Genomic DNA, 15,643 nt, shown 5'->3' with positions numbered 1-15,643 from the left:
ATCATATACTCATTAGCCAATTAGGAAATTGTAACTTATTAAAGGTCAATAATTTTAATCATTAAAAACGGTTGGGACTTTTCCTAGCTTTATCCTTTCCTACTGAAACACATGGTTGTATTTTATTATTATTATTACGTGGAACATCATTATTCATTACTATGGTACTATTATAGATCTGTTGGATTTATAAAAATCATTTTGTAAGAAAGGGAAACGATGAAGAAAGTTCCTAACTTGAAGAAACACACATTCATCTAAAATATATGCAAATAGAATTAAACAAGAATATAATAGCGTTTCATAATTAGATAAGTACTCCTGAAGTATTTGAGATCTATCTATTGTCATGAAATATGGTCAATGGACTATAGGGATTTGCCCATGATATATACTTATTTCTCAAGTAATTAATTAATTTGTCATCACAAAGACATCTATTTGTCTACTTATTTTTCAAGTAATTATATGTTGGACTTAATGAGGTTTTGATGATATACAGAGTCTATTGGGTAAATTAAATGGATTGTACTTAATCGAAGCATAAAGTAAGTAAATGAATCACGTAAGCTAATATCATGTTCCAATTCAGGAGTTCAGTCCATTAATTTCATCAATCTACACAGCCCCATAACTTTACATCGAGAAAATGACAAAAATTCTCTTAATTTTGAAGATGGATTCAAAATATTTTTTAAAATATTACTTTGTTAGAGTATCCAATTCATATACAGAGTATAAGCATAATTACGAATCACAAAAACTTACATTATAACAGAAAATATAAATACAAATTCAGAACTTCGATCTTCTACTAATTGGTGATTAATCTTTTTTCAACTAATGACTTGTAAGGTTTTTTAGAAAAACTAGATGATTTTTTCCACCAGAAAAACACCCTTATTTATTCTCAATTTCAACAGAAGAGGGGAAGGCTTAGGGAGCAAGAACGATCATCAGCATTTAAGAGAAAACATGCAAAATTAACAAATAAAATCAGTTTAAAACAAACAAAAATTGAGTTCCCATAAACTCAATCATTAAATAAAATCATTTGCAGAAAACACCCTCTAGAGTCTGAAAATCATAGTACCAAAACTCTAAATAAAAATTCAAATTCAGGGGATGCAACCCCAAAATAGTCAACATAAACTATAATATAGGAATGTCTAAGTCCGAAAAAGAAAGGACTGAGAAATTAAGAGTAATCCATGGCAGCCTGATAAGAACAGCTCACCCTTGGATTCGAAGTCACGCGTCCCTTAACTGAGGTCTTGGATCAGCCGCCGAAATATGCCTTATTTACAACAAGAAAAAAGCAAGTGCAGTATCAGTACACAAAAAGACCGTGTACTGGTATCATGATCACGCAGCTAGCCCAAAACATGAATGTAAACAAACTTCAACCATCTAGTAAAACCAGTCAACACACATATATAACAGTCACAACATAATATCAATTCAAATCTCATTATCTTGAATCAACAAAGAATAACAACTGCCCCACATGATGATAATATGTACGGACCATTCCTTTCATGGAACCCACATATAACTTGTTAGTATGCCGAAGTTGTAACACCCCAATTTTCTTTTTATGTTTTCTTCTAAAAGATTGCCATGTGATCCATGTTATCTATGAAGTTCTATGTGAGTAGCGATGGTTGAAAATAGGTCGAGGGATTTGGAAGGAGTTGGAGGCCAAATAATGGGTCGTGGTAATCAACCTGTTTGCGTAATCTATTGATTGGGATGTCTTACATAATTAAGCTACTTGAGTACACGTCGAGCTTAAGTATCAAGGATTACATAGGTTCTTGAAGTGAGACGAGATTACGAACCCACAGAAGAGGGAAAAGGAGGCGTAGCAACTACTTGAAACAAGTAGGTGATGCAGCTACTTGGACCAAGTAGGTGACACACCTACTTGGGGTGGACCCCACGTTGCCATGTGGCAGCTTTAGATTGGGCGCATGGATGAGGTGGCGCCCTAGGGGTTGGATATGTGTCACTCCTAGGGGATGACACGTGTCACACTTTAAGGGAGCATATATATGTATGTTAAGATGACTAAGAAGTCATTTCTTCAGCAAAATTACATTTAGAGTTTGAGAGGAAACTTAGAGAATAAGAGAGAGTACCTACGGCAGCAACAAGGAAAAAAGGTAAGCCCTCTGATTTTGCTCCGTAAATTAATTATCTAAGGTGTTTTTCGATCAAATGAAGGTGTTTAATAACGTAAATAAACTGATTGGGGCAGCAAGCAAGGGTAACAAGCAACCACCAATTTTCAGTCGTGATTAAAGAGCTTTCGAGGTCGAGTTTTGGCAAGGTAAGGTTTTTCCTTTCGAGTTGAAGTTAATGATATTGTTGTTGATGTTGTTGATACGTTGTTGTTGTCGAAAGTGGGGGAATAAATCTTGTTTTGCAAATCCATTTTTGGATAGGACAGTTGTTAGTAATATTAGTATAACTCCTTGTGTAAAGCTTCGTTTTGAGTAATTTAAGATATTTTAGAAATCTATTTCATAGGGATATAACTTTCATTTAGGATCTAAAACTCAGTTTTACTTTTATCTTCTCGAAAAAGGGTGATAAAGTATAGGGGAGGTGTTGTCCAGATTTTATTTTGGAAATCCTATATGGACTGCTATTGGTATTTTGGGCATATCTTTTTGTACAGAATTGTTGTAGGAGTGATTCAAAATTGTATGCGACCCTAAGACACATGTATATAACTTTTACAGAGACCACAAAGCCTACTTCCCCGATTTACCCCTTCAAAAATGAGCAACAATACAAGACAGTAGGCTGTCCAGAATTTCTATTTTGATAGTTTGAGCTGATTTTTATTGATTTCATGTTTAGTTTCGATATGATAAGACTCTTAAACTTAATTAGATATTTGATTGTGTATTTAAGGTGTATATGCGCTTATACAAGCTAAGAGGAACTGTTTGATAAAATGGATTTTGGTTGGTCTATGGCGTAGATGAATTGAACTCCTCAAGTTGTGGTCGAACTTATTATGTGCTAAAACACCTAGGTTTGTGTATAAACTTGAACTTGGAATATTTTATTTTTCTGAAATTTGAAGTATTTTTATGGGTTGTTTCCTTACTCCTTGTCTTGTATTATGGTATGACTATTAGATCAAGTATTGCAAGACTTTCGCTAAACCGTCCACTTGTACGAATTGCTTGATCATTTTGCATTCTTGTTGGGACTTTGTCCTTCTTGTTATGATGACTTGTCATCGATATTGGCATTCCTCTCGATTCGGATCTTGCCCATCTTGACTTTGGATTTATATTTCTTTTTGACGATGGGGTTTCATCCATTCTCGAGTACAAGTGGAAAGCCACTTTCAACATGGTTCTTGATTCTCTTGATATTGGGTGACGACCCTTCTTGATATGGGTTTCAGTCTTTCTTGATTTTGGGGCTTCAGTCCGTCTGATATTGATTGTGCTTAGTGTCAAGGCATGACATACCTATTGGGCGATATTGATTATTTGACAGCTCTTTTGAATTGAATTATAAGCTTTCTTGATACTTGAGCCTTCGAATATTAATGTTGATAATTTGAAACTCTTTTTTAGGTTTGTATTCGATACTTTGATATACTTGTTCACTTGGGCTTACTTTTACCTTATTGAGCCACCTGCGACGAACCAGGGAGTTGAAGAATTTAATGGCTCCAAGCCCAAAGTTTATACACCACTAAGCTTTATGCTTAGCGATAGTTGTTTTCTATCATAGGTAATGTGGGGGACGAGATGTAAAGATGGTCATTTGGAGTAGACTTTTGGAGCCCTTGTGAAGATCACATCTGCATATGCATCTAGTCTTGTAAATATTTTGGGGACTTGTATAGAATACATGTGGCACTTAAGTATGAAAATTTGAAAGCTTGTGAAAACAAAACCAGATGCTTGTAACTTGAACAGGGTGACTAGTTTTGCTATTTTTGGAGTGTGCTTTTAACTCAAGTCATGCCATGTGTTGGGTTTATACATTGACTTGCCATTATGCACAAAGGAAGATAATAGTTCTATGATAATTACTAGTTTGAGTTTTGTGTATCTTATGGACCCACAATGGTGTTGATTTGGAAATAGAATTTCAAAATAAGTTTTCTAAATGTGTTGACTCTTTGAGATTATAAAAAAACTATCTTTTGCTTCATAAGTGGCATCCTCCCAAAGAGGATGCTACAGAAGTGGTACCCGAGCTAACCATAATAAATCATACCACACGTGGTACCCGGGCCAATCATCTATAATGTTAGTGTACCGGCGTGGTACCCGATCCAACCATCAATCAATCATACCAGGCGTGGTACCCGAGCCAATCAACAATCACAAACACATGCACAATTATGAATCTCAAGCTAAAACCCCTCTCCAAGGTTATCATTATGGATTCTAATGCTTAAGCATCTAATTTACCAATTGGAAAAGATTAAGAATACGGTGGAAAACTTATGAAAAATGCCTTAAGTCGACCTTGCAGTTCCCAAAAATGAAATAGTCAGATAATGATTAGTTTTGGAGATTTTTTGCACTAAATTCCGACTTACCTGCTATAGCGCCCCTACCCTGCTATAGCGACTTTGCTATAGCGCTTGAAGCATCTCGCTATAGCGTCTGCCATTCGCTATAGTGGTGTCCTCCTCCTATAGCGGATTACACAGTACTGCAACTCTGAAAATCTCATAAAAGAGTCTATTTTACTACACAATTTCAATTCTTGACGTTCCAAACCATTCCTTTCATGCCAAATCAATTTTCGGGAGTTCTTCTCACCCGAAATCATTTCCGTAAACTCCTTAATATCTTGGCTATTAAAAAAATCAAATCACACTCAAAAATCATCCCCAATCCATTATCGAATTCCCCTAGACCTTATCTGACTCGGATTTCGTCTAAATCTAGCCTAGTCTCAAAAATTTTAAGTCATTCCTAAAAAAGAATTCTAACCCAATTTCTTCACCATTGATATATCCATAACGACCGATCATCACAATGTTTAACAAGGATGTAATATATTATTATTACTATTTAGTAGGTATTCGTTATACTTTGTCGCCATACATATTCTTAGCATTAATAAATTTGCAAGTATTTACTTTCGACACTATTGGATCTTCAACCTGCAGCATGATTAGAGGATAATTTTGGGGAAATTATCTAATTAGAGAAATATTTTTATCATAAAAATTATACTTTAAAATAATTACATAATCATTCATTTCTTCTCCCTTCTCTCCTCCCCTCACTCTCTCCCTCTTTCTCTCTATCTTTCTCCTTTTTCTGTTGGAAAAAATATTATTCGATATCTCAAAAAGAATTATTTTGCCTATTTATAAATTAAAAGACAATTGATTCTATAGCCTTAATGGCTGATATTTATTTCCATACCTTGAATTGCCATTAATTGGACATTAATCTTTATTATTTCTCTTTATAAGATTCGTGCCCTTCATTTGGTTTATAAAAGCCATTTTCTCCTTATTGCCATTACTCCTCTTTATTTAGTCTTAGGTCATTATTGACATTAATCTCCTATGAACCGTTGTTTTGGTCTTGACATGGAAGGCTAATCAGTCCTTTTTTGTTCACCTATATATAGCCTGGTAGCTCCTATTATAGAGGAGAATGTAGAAAACGGTCCTCTTCCCAAATCATATGGTGCTGGATTTTCTATCTTATTGAAATTTGTCAGTTTTTGTGCTCCTAGTTTTATACTAGAAGAGCTTGTTGAATTCTGGTGATACCACCCATACCGGGTGAAATATCCGTAAAAACAATGTCTTTTGACATGTCTCAAGCTCTCGAGAATTTCCTTCAAGTGTTCGTGGTAAAGTATTTTTCCCTAAGATTTCCAAAATTTTCTACTATCTCCCCCTCTTTCTAATTCCATGCCTAATATTGATTTCATAATCCAACTCAATTCCCTACTCCAAAAAATATTGAATTCATATATATGCTTAGGTTTATGTATGTTTAATTGATGCGAAAGGAGGAGTTTACCTCCCTCAATACATGCAGTAGTAGCCTCCGGAACAAGTCCTTAAAAATGGGTCTATGATTTTATCCAATTGAGTAATATATAAATATATATATATATATATATGTCATCTTTTTCTACGTATGTAGTTAGGTCAAAATTACACAAGATACATGAATCTATGCACATATACTTGTATCCGAATAATTACATATTCATCTTGTTCTAACTATTTATCTATGCACATATATATTGGATATATCACAAAATTGATATAAGATAGATGTAATTATGCACCAATACACTAGATACATTAAACCAGTTGGTAACTATGCACAAATACACTAAATACATCAATGCATTTTTATAAAATAAATTATGCAAAATGTCAACTCATAAGATTTACTTATTATCTTTTTAGCCCATTTTATTTAAATTACCTAAATGGTCATTCGGCTCTATTTTTTTCAAAAAAAATGGTTGCGTTGCGCCGTCTTCTTCTACGACTGTTACTGCTTCGTCCCTTCTTCATTTTCTTCTTTTTCTTTAAATTTTGATGTATCGTAAACATGAATCGTTTCGATTAAATTATATATCAAAAGACTTAAAACATCGAGAGAATTTTATATCTAAAATTTAGGACTGTTTAGAGGAGATTTGTTGGCCGAAATTGAATAATAAGTGTATAATTCATGTATTGTTAAATTATACTCAGTTTTTTGAGTGTATCATAATGTATAGTCAGCCTATATCTCATGTATAGGCAAGCTATATTCAGCTTTTTGAGTGTATCATAATGTATAGTTAGTGTATACTGAAGGTGTCAATGGTACGGTTTGAGCGATTATTTTATAAAATCTATACCATATCATTTTTCTAGTTATTTTATTTTATATAACCAAAATTAGACTTTTCAAAACCGGTCCATTATCTCAATTTATATTCGATATCGGTATGATTCGGCTAATGTTTAATTTTAAAAAAAATATGTACATAAAATTTAGAATACACTACCATGTATACTTGCTACATGTATACTTAGGTATGACTTTGGCAAAAACTCTCTAGACATTTTTGTTGTGTAAAAGGTGATGAATCAGGAAAACAAGAACAAAGATTTATCCCATTATATTATGGTAGTGTATAACAATATTAAGCAAAAAAATATATATAATTTGCATACATGAGTGAAAAGAAATCAATAAGATGAAACTCAAGAATTGAGTTTACTTAATTTATGTATCCAATAAGAGAAATTTAAATCATAAGAGAAGAAAATAATCTAATAACTTGTAGCTTATTATCCAAGATCGTTGTAATACCTTGTAATTTACTAGTTACTATTCGACAGTGTAGATGTTAGAAATAATTTAGTTGCTATCGCAGTAGTGTACGAAGTTTTAGTGTTAGGACTTTGAGTGTTAGTTATGTTGTCGCTTGTAGTAACTTCCATTATCTTGGGTCTAAAACAAAAAAAATTAATATTTTATTATTTCTAAACTTAATATATAAAATATATTTTACACATTATTATTCGATATTTTTCGATTAATTTTTATAAAATAAAAAAATCTACCCAATTATTCGGCATGGTTACATATTTATATAAAAACCATCAATTTACTAAAAGAAACCTAAAAATCGATTCAAAACAGTTCAATTCGATTTGGTCAGTTAAGTCGATTTTTGAAAAACCATTGACTCTCCTAGTGTATACTTTTTATGATTTTTGGTTATTTTTTTATGTAAATAAAATATGACTTTACTTGTTGTAAACTAATTATTTTATTGTATATACTTGAAAATATCACATATAAATGGTATACATGAAACTGATATTGGATATATTGTATGAAGTTGATATACACAAATATACACTAAATACATTAGTGCTATTTGATAATGGATACACAGATACATGAAAGTGTGAAACATAGATATATTATTAAATACAGTAAAGAGAAGTAAAGGAAGGAGAGAGACGAATAAGAAAGAAGAGAGACGAGTGAGAGAGGAAAGAGAAGAGATACATTCCCTAGATATAATGTATTAGGGGCAAATATATTGTATCCAGATACTAATGCAGTGTATCTAAAGTTAACTTGATCAAGATGTGTAATTATTAAAATTATGGATGCATTAACTAATTACTATCTATACTAGTGAGCTTTGTTTAACTTTTTATCCAAAGTATTTCAACACATAGAATTTACTTACCCACACTAGAATAAAAACATATCCCGGACAAATTCAAAAATGAGATCTAGAAAAAATAGAATGTAAAATTATGGGGTAAAGAGACTTATATTTAATAGATCCTTAGGTCAGGTCAGGCTCAAAAAGAAAAAGAAGTAAAATATTTTGTAAATGATATAAAGGGCTCGCTTGATCATGCGATATGAAATCATAATTTGAAATCATGAGATAAAATTTAAAATTTTGTTTGGACATGCAATTTGTACTTTTTATGTGTATATTTTCTCATTAACATAAAAATCTCATAAGTTGTATAACTATTAAAATTGTCCCAATTCTTTATTCAATATTACCAAATAAACAAAAGTTTATAAAATCGTATAATATTCTATCAGAAAACTATTCTTAAAAAAAATATAGCATTTATTTATCAAACCTTAATTAATTCAACAAAAAATAGAATTAAACATAAGTTGTAGTGTATTAGTTTTTAATATTTTTTTATTAAACGTTGATTTGAATGAAGTAGTAAAAAAATTGATTGGTAAATAAATTTGATAAAAAATAATGACTTTGGTGAATTAAATGGTAAAATAGTAATTAATTTTATTTACATATGAAACAAATGATAAGTAGATATAAATGTGGGGTTGTTTTTATAAAATATAAATTTGTGGGTCAATTTTTGTATTTGAAAATTTTCAAATCATGATTTTTGGAGAATTTGAGATTTCATCTCATGATATGAAATCATGAGATGAAATCAGCGTGAAAGCGCATGTCCAAATGCTGATTTCATCTCATGATTTCATATCGCGACGTCACATCGCATGTCCAAACGCCAACAAAGTAAATAGAGTAATGCACAGGCCGAGCTAATAAAGGCTCAGGGGTTCATTAGAATTCAATTCGGCAAAAAATTATATTATTTAAATTATTTTAATATATACATAATATAATAAATTTCCCCGAATATTGCGCATAGCAAAAGTTTTAATACATCAAACTATCTTTTTATATATATAATAGATGTTAATATCCCCCACCCATCCTACTTCATATTTTAAACTTTTTAGTAAAAATTATGAATCTGCAGCTAAAGTAATGAACACTTGATAAATGTAAAATATTTTGTAAAGTAAAATAGGTAAAGTTATAATCCTCTTCCCAAACCCAATTCAAGCCAACCGTTGGGTACGATAGGACCTATGTTGGCCATTGGAAAACAGTCCACAAAACCATCAAACTCTAAAAAGGAAAAGGTAAAAAGTGGTGTAAAGGACCACTCCAAAGCATAATTCAAATCGAGAGCCTTTTAATAACGCACTTTATTGTTGCATTATTTATAACTCGTGCACATCCCTCACTGATTCCACTTTATTCAATGTCAAAATTTCAATTTTTTTACTAATTTCAAGGGGTAAAAAAAAAAAAAAGATCTCTTTCTCATGCACACACACAACAACATTCAAAAAAGTCACTGCTCCCTAAAGATTCCTCTGAACCGTTCACTCTTTTGTCATATCTGTGTTGTTTCTTCATATCTAACACTTTTACATTACATCTACGTTTGTCCTCGACAACAGAAAAAGTTTTTTTAAAAATAAAAAAAAACAACTTGGTACAACTACTTATGCACATTGTACAACATGCGCAGAATGAAAGAGAGAGAACATGGATAGTCACGTGGGTGTTGGTGAAATGGGACCTATAAACCATGACAAAATAAATTACTAATATTGATTAGTAGGACCCACACTCAAGTGTCAGCACTATCCCATGTGATGGTCTGTCTGTATGTTGACCCCTGTACCCCCACCCCCACAAATAAAATAAAGAAGGAGAAAAGGACAACAGCAATAAAAAGACAAATTCCTATAAAGTGAAATAATAAAAAGCAAATCACATTAAGAAAAAGACACCAATCAAAGCACTAATTTATGAAACTTCCTCCATTTTCCTCCTTTTTTCTGTCTGTTTACATTTTGATTGATACACTATCTAAGTTACAACAAAGAGTTGAGAAAAAAAACGGGAAAATTACAAAAGAACGCAGCTAATATATGGTAAAGACACTTACTAATATAAATTCTATATGCAAAAGCATAGAATAAAAGTTACAAACAAAAGAGCTTCCCCTTTTCCTTTGTCTTTTGCCTTTTCCTTGTACTAAAATGAGTATTTTGAAATTACATATATTTCACTTCCTTGACTTGAAGTCTTGATTTACTCTTCTGCCTTCTGCATCATCTTCTATACAGGTGATTATAACAACACAACAAAAAAAGAAAATAAACACTAGTTAACCTTTGGGTTGTCTCAGTACACAAGTGGACACCCAATAATTCTTAGGAAAAGGAGGAAAGGAAATTACAGTCCAAAAGAGGTTGATGCTATGGATTTTTCTTCTTTTTTTCCTATGGCTAATTTTCCTTTTTTTTCTTTAACATGTGGATCCAGCCTCAACTACCAAGAGAAATATGGAAAAAGATACTGAAAATACATTTTACAACATGGCTGTCACACATCATTCTTCCTTCTTCTTTTTTTATGTATTATGCATATTTGTATAATAATAATAGTAATAAGTAGTGTATGTGTTTTGCTGGCTGATGCTGTGGCTTGCTTCTTGATAGTAATATTTTTTTTGTTTTGGGGTTGGTTACATTCGTCATCTTTCTTTCTTTCCTTCCTGTGGAAACAATAACACACAAGAAAAAAACCAAAAAACAAAAACAAGCAACCAACATCAATAAAAGAACCAAGTACCAAGATGTTGGTGTCTAAGTGAAAGAAGATTTATTTAATGAGCCAAGAAAATGTGACAACTTACCTAAACTAAGGAAGCTAAACTACGTAACATAACAAGCTGTCCAGGCCTACATTCCAATGGCGCCATGTCCGGAAGGGAACCTGCATTAATCGCCATTATTGGAATTTGACTAGAATAATCAAATATATAACAAATACGTAAAACGGTCAAAAATACCCCTATACGACAAGAAATATTGTTATTATCGTTTAGATAATACCCCTATACGACAACAAATATCGTTATTATCATTTAGATTGTTAGTACCCCTGCACGACCATTTACGTTGAATTATTTTGACGCGTGAAATCCACGCGATCTGCGTTTGGAGTTCCATTAATGTAGAGGGGTAACTTTGAACATTTTTTTAAAAAAGAAAATGTAAATAACTAAGAGGTGAAAATACGAAAGTTGAGTGGTGAAATGCACCTAGGCACTTGGAAGTAACATGATTTGAAAGGAGTCATGTCTAGTGTACTAGTAGCAGGAAACAAGGAGGAAGAAGGGATCATATTATTGTTAGCAGAGGATGATGCATTTAATCCAGCACCTTTGTCAGCATCTCCAGCAGTATCATTTGAGAAAGTTGTAATGAAGTCTCCAACTGCTTTAGGGGATGCAAATGGACTATCTGGGAGATTATGCTCCGAGCTGCTGCATTTAAGTCATATGTTATCAAATTTTACTTGAATAAAGAACAAGACAACACAGAAATGCAACAGTAACTTCATTTGAGAAATAACCAAATGCATCAAGAAAGACTTTGGTTTATCAGATATTTATTTTCCATTAACAGAGACATGTATCCAAAAGTAAAAAAGATACTAGCTTTGGCAAATTTACAATAATAAGACAATCACAATTACCTTTCTTGAAAATCACTTGCTTCCTTCTTGGAACTTTCATTGCCATTGCTATTTTCATCTTTTGCTGTGAAGCATTCTCTCTCCTTGGCAGTTAGATTTCCGTTTTTCTGGTCAGCAGAAAAAGCTGCAAAATTGGCCATTTTTGGAGCAAAACCATTCTCTGCAACAAAACAAACACCAAATATCAACACCCCATTTCCGTTATTATTCAATCAACTGAGCTACCATTTCAACCTAGTGCAAAATCTATCTGCATTCATTCCACTCAATTGAAGCAAAACGTAAGATGTACCTTCTCGGCTGCCAAAGTCTGCGTATCGAACCATATTTTGATTGAAGAAGCCTGGAGAGTGAGGTGGGGAAGGGATAACAGCACCCATGGAAAGGGCGCGATGATGGGTGCTCCTTTTGACATCAAGAAGCTGTAAATTCATCAATCTCCTGCTTTGGAGCTCAATTGCCTGTTGCAGATCAGCTTGTTCTTCCAATTTTCTCCTCCATAATGCATCTTGAGTATTGTAAAACATTCTTGTACCTAAATTGTTTTTCAAAAATGACCACAATAAGTACACTAGCATTTTAAAAGTTGAAACTTTTGGGGAGAAATCACATTCTAATGATAAAAGAATATCAGAAATCAACTCCTAATGTTTGTTACTTACCAAGCTGAAGATCATAAGGATCACTGGACTCTAAACCAGTAGGACTACCACATCCAGTGAATTCTCCTCTCTCCATCTGCTGTTGGTGTTGCTTCCTACAATTCAACCCCAAAAACAAATTATCAACATAAAGAATAAAAACTTCATAAGTAATTCTAATATAAGGATTATTACCTAAACTTCTCCGGGACTTTGCCCTTCTCTTTGTAAGGCTTGACAAGCACCCTAGCATCACATACAAAATGAGGATTTCCTTTGGCAAGAATGGTCTTCACAGTCTCTGGATAAACAAAAGTAACAAAACCAAACATCCGCTTTTGCTGGTATGGAATCCTCACGTCTTGAACAGGCCCATAAGTGCTAGAAAAATCAAGAATAACAAGATTTAAGAAACCAAAACTTCAAAATGAAGGGGCCAACCTTAATTCATTGAATTTTTCAAACCAATAATACCTGAAATAATTGGAAACGTCTTCTTCTTTGAAAGTACTGTCAGCTGGAAATGTCAAGTAAATTTGCCTTGAACCTGGATTTGCTATTCCAGCTCCACCATTCAGTCCAAAATCCCCCCTTTCAAAACGACTTCTGGTCAACTTATGCATGTCATCACCCATCATCAATGCTGCAGCTGCTCTGTAGAAATTTCACATCAAGATCAGTCCAAAGTTCCAATTTATTAACACCACATAGACAGTAAGGAGGGGGGATTCAAACCTGGGACTCTCAGCAGACTGCAACTGTTGCTGCTGAAGAAAGTTGATGCATTTGTTAGCAATCATGGGAGAGAGAGGGAAGTTAGAAGAAGCCACGAGCTGAGAAGCTGAGGCTAATCTTTGCTGGTGAGCTGACTTAGATCTGAGAAGTTCTTGGCAATGTTCCATCATCTCAAACTTGCTTGGTGACCCAACTTCAGCCTCACCAGGACCAGCACCATGAAGGAACCTACAGCTACTTCCATTCTTACAATACCCTCTAGCAAAATAGAGACAAGGTTTCCAGCCAAGTCCTCCACTTGGGTCATCAGCCCCCAAACAAATATCACTCACAGAGCAGCTCCTTCTATGAGAGAGGCCGTTGACTGAGCTGCAGCCACCACCCCAGTTGTATGATGAGAATAGCATGGAATCCCCACTTGGACTTGAGGCTAAATCTTGCTGTTGTTGGTAATAAACATCAGGATTCTTAGGCCCCAAGGTTGGTGACCCATCATTCAAGAAGGAAAGTTGGTCCTGTAGTTGAAACTCATCAATCAAGTCTACTTCTCCATTGCAATAAAAGGGTGGAGCAGAGGAATTCATAGTGGAATTGTTTATTCCATTAGTACTGGCAGCAGCATATGAGATGTTGGAAGCACTAGGACTAACTAAATCAGCTTCTTGGAACTCAGAGAAGCTAGGAGTAGTACTCCAAGAAGCAGAAACAGTTGAAGAGTGGTTGTTGTTACTAGTTATGCTAAGAGGTGAAGGAAGGTTTAAACCACCAAGAATCCTACCAGAAGTTGCTGAAGAAGAAGAATTCTGCCTTGAAAAACACACTGAACCACCAAAAGGCGAAGGTGAAGAAGGAGTTGAAGGTGTAGAAGGTGAGTTTGAAGAAAGACCAAGTTCTTTTCTTGCTTTAAGAATCACTGAGTGAACTAAAGCTTCTGGACCAAAAGCTAATCTAATCATTTCTTTCTCACCATGGTCTTGTATCAGAAGAATCCCCATGATTTTTGAGGCATTTTCAGGATCCAAATTTTGAATCCTTTGGAAAACAATTTTTGTAGCTTCATATGCATCCATAACTTTCTGTCTTCTTTGGGTTGGTAGTAGATTCAAACTCCAACCCTCAAACTTCCTTTTTGTCTTTCCTAAAGTACAGACTGTCAAGAAAAGCAAAGTAAAAATCCTTTCTTTCCCACAACCAACTAGCAACACACCAGCTGTTTGTTAACAGGATTCAAGTTTCTCCTTTCTCTTACTCTTCCTGCATAAAACAACCAAGAAAAAGAAAATATATTAAGAGAAAAGTGTAAAACTCTTAAAGGTAGAAATCTCCCGTGGAGAGAGGAGGCTGAACAGAGAGATGAGAAAAGGAGAGGATTCCCTTAATTGAAAGGAAAATAAGTAGTTGTATTTCTCTATAAAGAAAACTGAAAGCTGTAGTTACAACAACAAACTACAAACAAAGCACAGATGACAAAAAAAATACCAAGAAACAAAAATAAAAGAAATAAGAACAAATAAAGCTGAAAGCTTTCTTTCTTTGCTCTTTATTTCTTTTATTACCAAATTGAAACATAAAGATTAGAGCTTTACCCATAAAAGAAGTGTCTTTTCTACTACAAAATCTTTCACTTCCTCTTTGTTTCCACTTTCATCCAATTTTCCCTACATGGGGTTGTTAACAAACTTCAAAAGGAAAAAATTAAACCACAACCCTCTCTATTTCTATTCTATGCAGCCTGCAAGAAGCAGCAGCAGTAGCACCAGCTTGACAGCAACAGAAACAGAAACCCCATAAATGTTTAATACTAGTAGCACCACTTAATTTCAAACACAACCCCCTCCCAATCACCCCACCTCACCCCCACTTCAAAACAAGCTTTGTTTTTTCTCTTTCTATACGTACAAAAATTACAAATCTTTCAAGAAAGAGGGGAGTAAGTTAGTGTGGTGTGCTTAAGTGGATCCAGATCTAATTTGAATTGGTGCACGTTCCTCTCTTTCCAATTGCCTTATTACTGACACAGTGAGTGAGCCCTCCATTTTTCCTCTACTACTATTTTCTCTATAAATTATAATTATTGCTGCAAACAAGGGTAAGTGAAATAATCCCCCAACCGCGGTTTTGATGAGAGTGTATTACACGCTCCCCATGGCAGGTGTGGGACCCACTTGGGATTTTCATTATTGAGCAGTCCTCCATTATCATTTCCCTAACCGTACTTTCTTCCGTGCTATATTAGTTGATCATCTTTCTAAAAATAATTATTTATTTTATTAAATTAAAAAAGAATTAATTAATTTTTTTTAAAATATTTTCATTTATTTATAGAATTCCAAAAAAGAATTAAGAAGTAACTTCGTAAAAATTATTTTCTTGTTTATAAT

At 33.6% G+C, this 15,643-nt stretch overlaps 1 protein-coding gene across 4 annotated transcripts; it reads right to left on the bottom strand.

Annotated features, from left to right (window-relative positions):
- Positions 1-10,133: 10,133 nt before the first annotated feature.
- On the bottom strand, positions 10,134-15,291 carry LOC129887022 (zinc finger CCCH domain-containing protein 53). 4 transcript variants are annotated; one of them, XM_055961958.1, is made up of 10 exons: positions 14,849-15,291; positions 13,263-14,516; positions 13,002-13,181; positions 12,723-12,908; positions 12,549-12,643; positions 12,179-12,421; positions 11,887-12,046; positions 11,450-11,674; positions 11,042-11,121; positions 10,134-10,900 (listed from the first exon to the last, which is right to left on the bottom strand). In XM_055961958.1, exons 2-9 carry the CDS (start codon positions 14,330-14,332, stop codon positions 11,088-11,090), a joined length of 2,193 nt encoding a protein of 730 aa, XP_055817933.1. In that variant the 5' UTR covers positions 14,333-14,516; positions 14,849-15,291; the 3' UTR covers positions 10,134-10,900; positions 11,042-11,087. The 4 variants fall into 4 exon arrangements, with proteins under 4 accessions (XP_055817933.1, XP_055817934.1, XP_055817935.1 ...); XM_055961959.1 differs by having other exon boundaries at positions 11,450-11,671; positions 14,849-15,290; XM_055961960.1 differs by having other exon boundaries at positions 11,571-11,674; positions 14,849-15,289.
- Between the last annotated feature and the right edge of the window lie 352 nt (positions 15,292-15,643).

Source organism: Solanum dulcamara, chromosome 4 (genome assembly GCF_947179165.1).
Source record: "Solanum dulcamara chromosome 4, daSolDulc1.2, whole genome shotgun sequence".
Classification (NCBI taxonomy): domain Eukaryota; kingdom Viridiplantae; phylum Streptophyta; class Magnoliopsida; order Solanales; family Solanaceae; genus Solanum; species Solanum dulcamara.
Note: the sequence above shows the minus strand (reverse complement) of the source record. Positions and strands in the feature narration are given on the sequence as shown.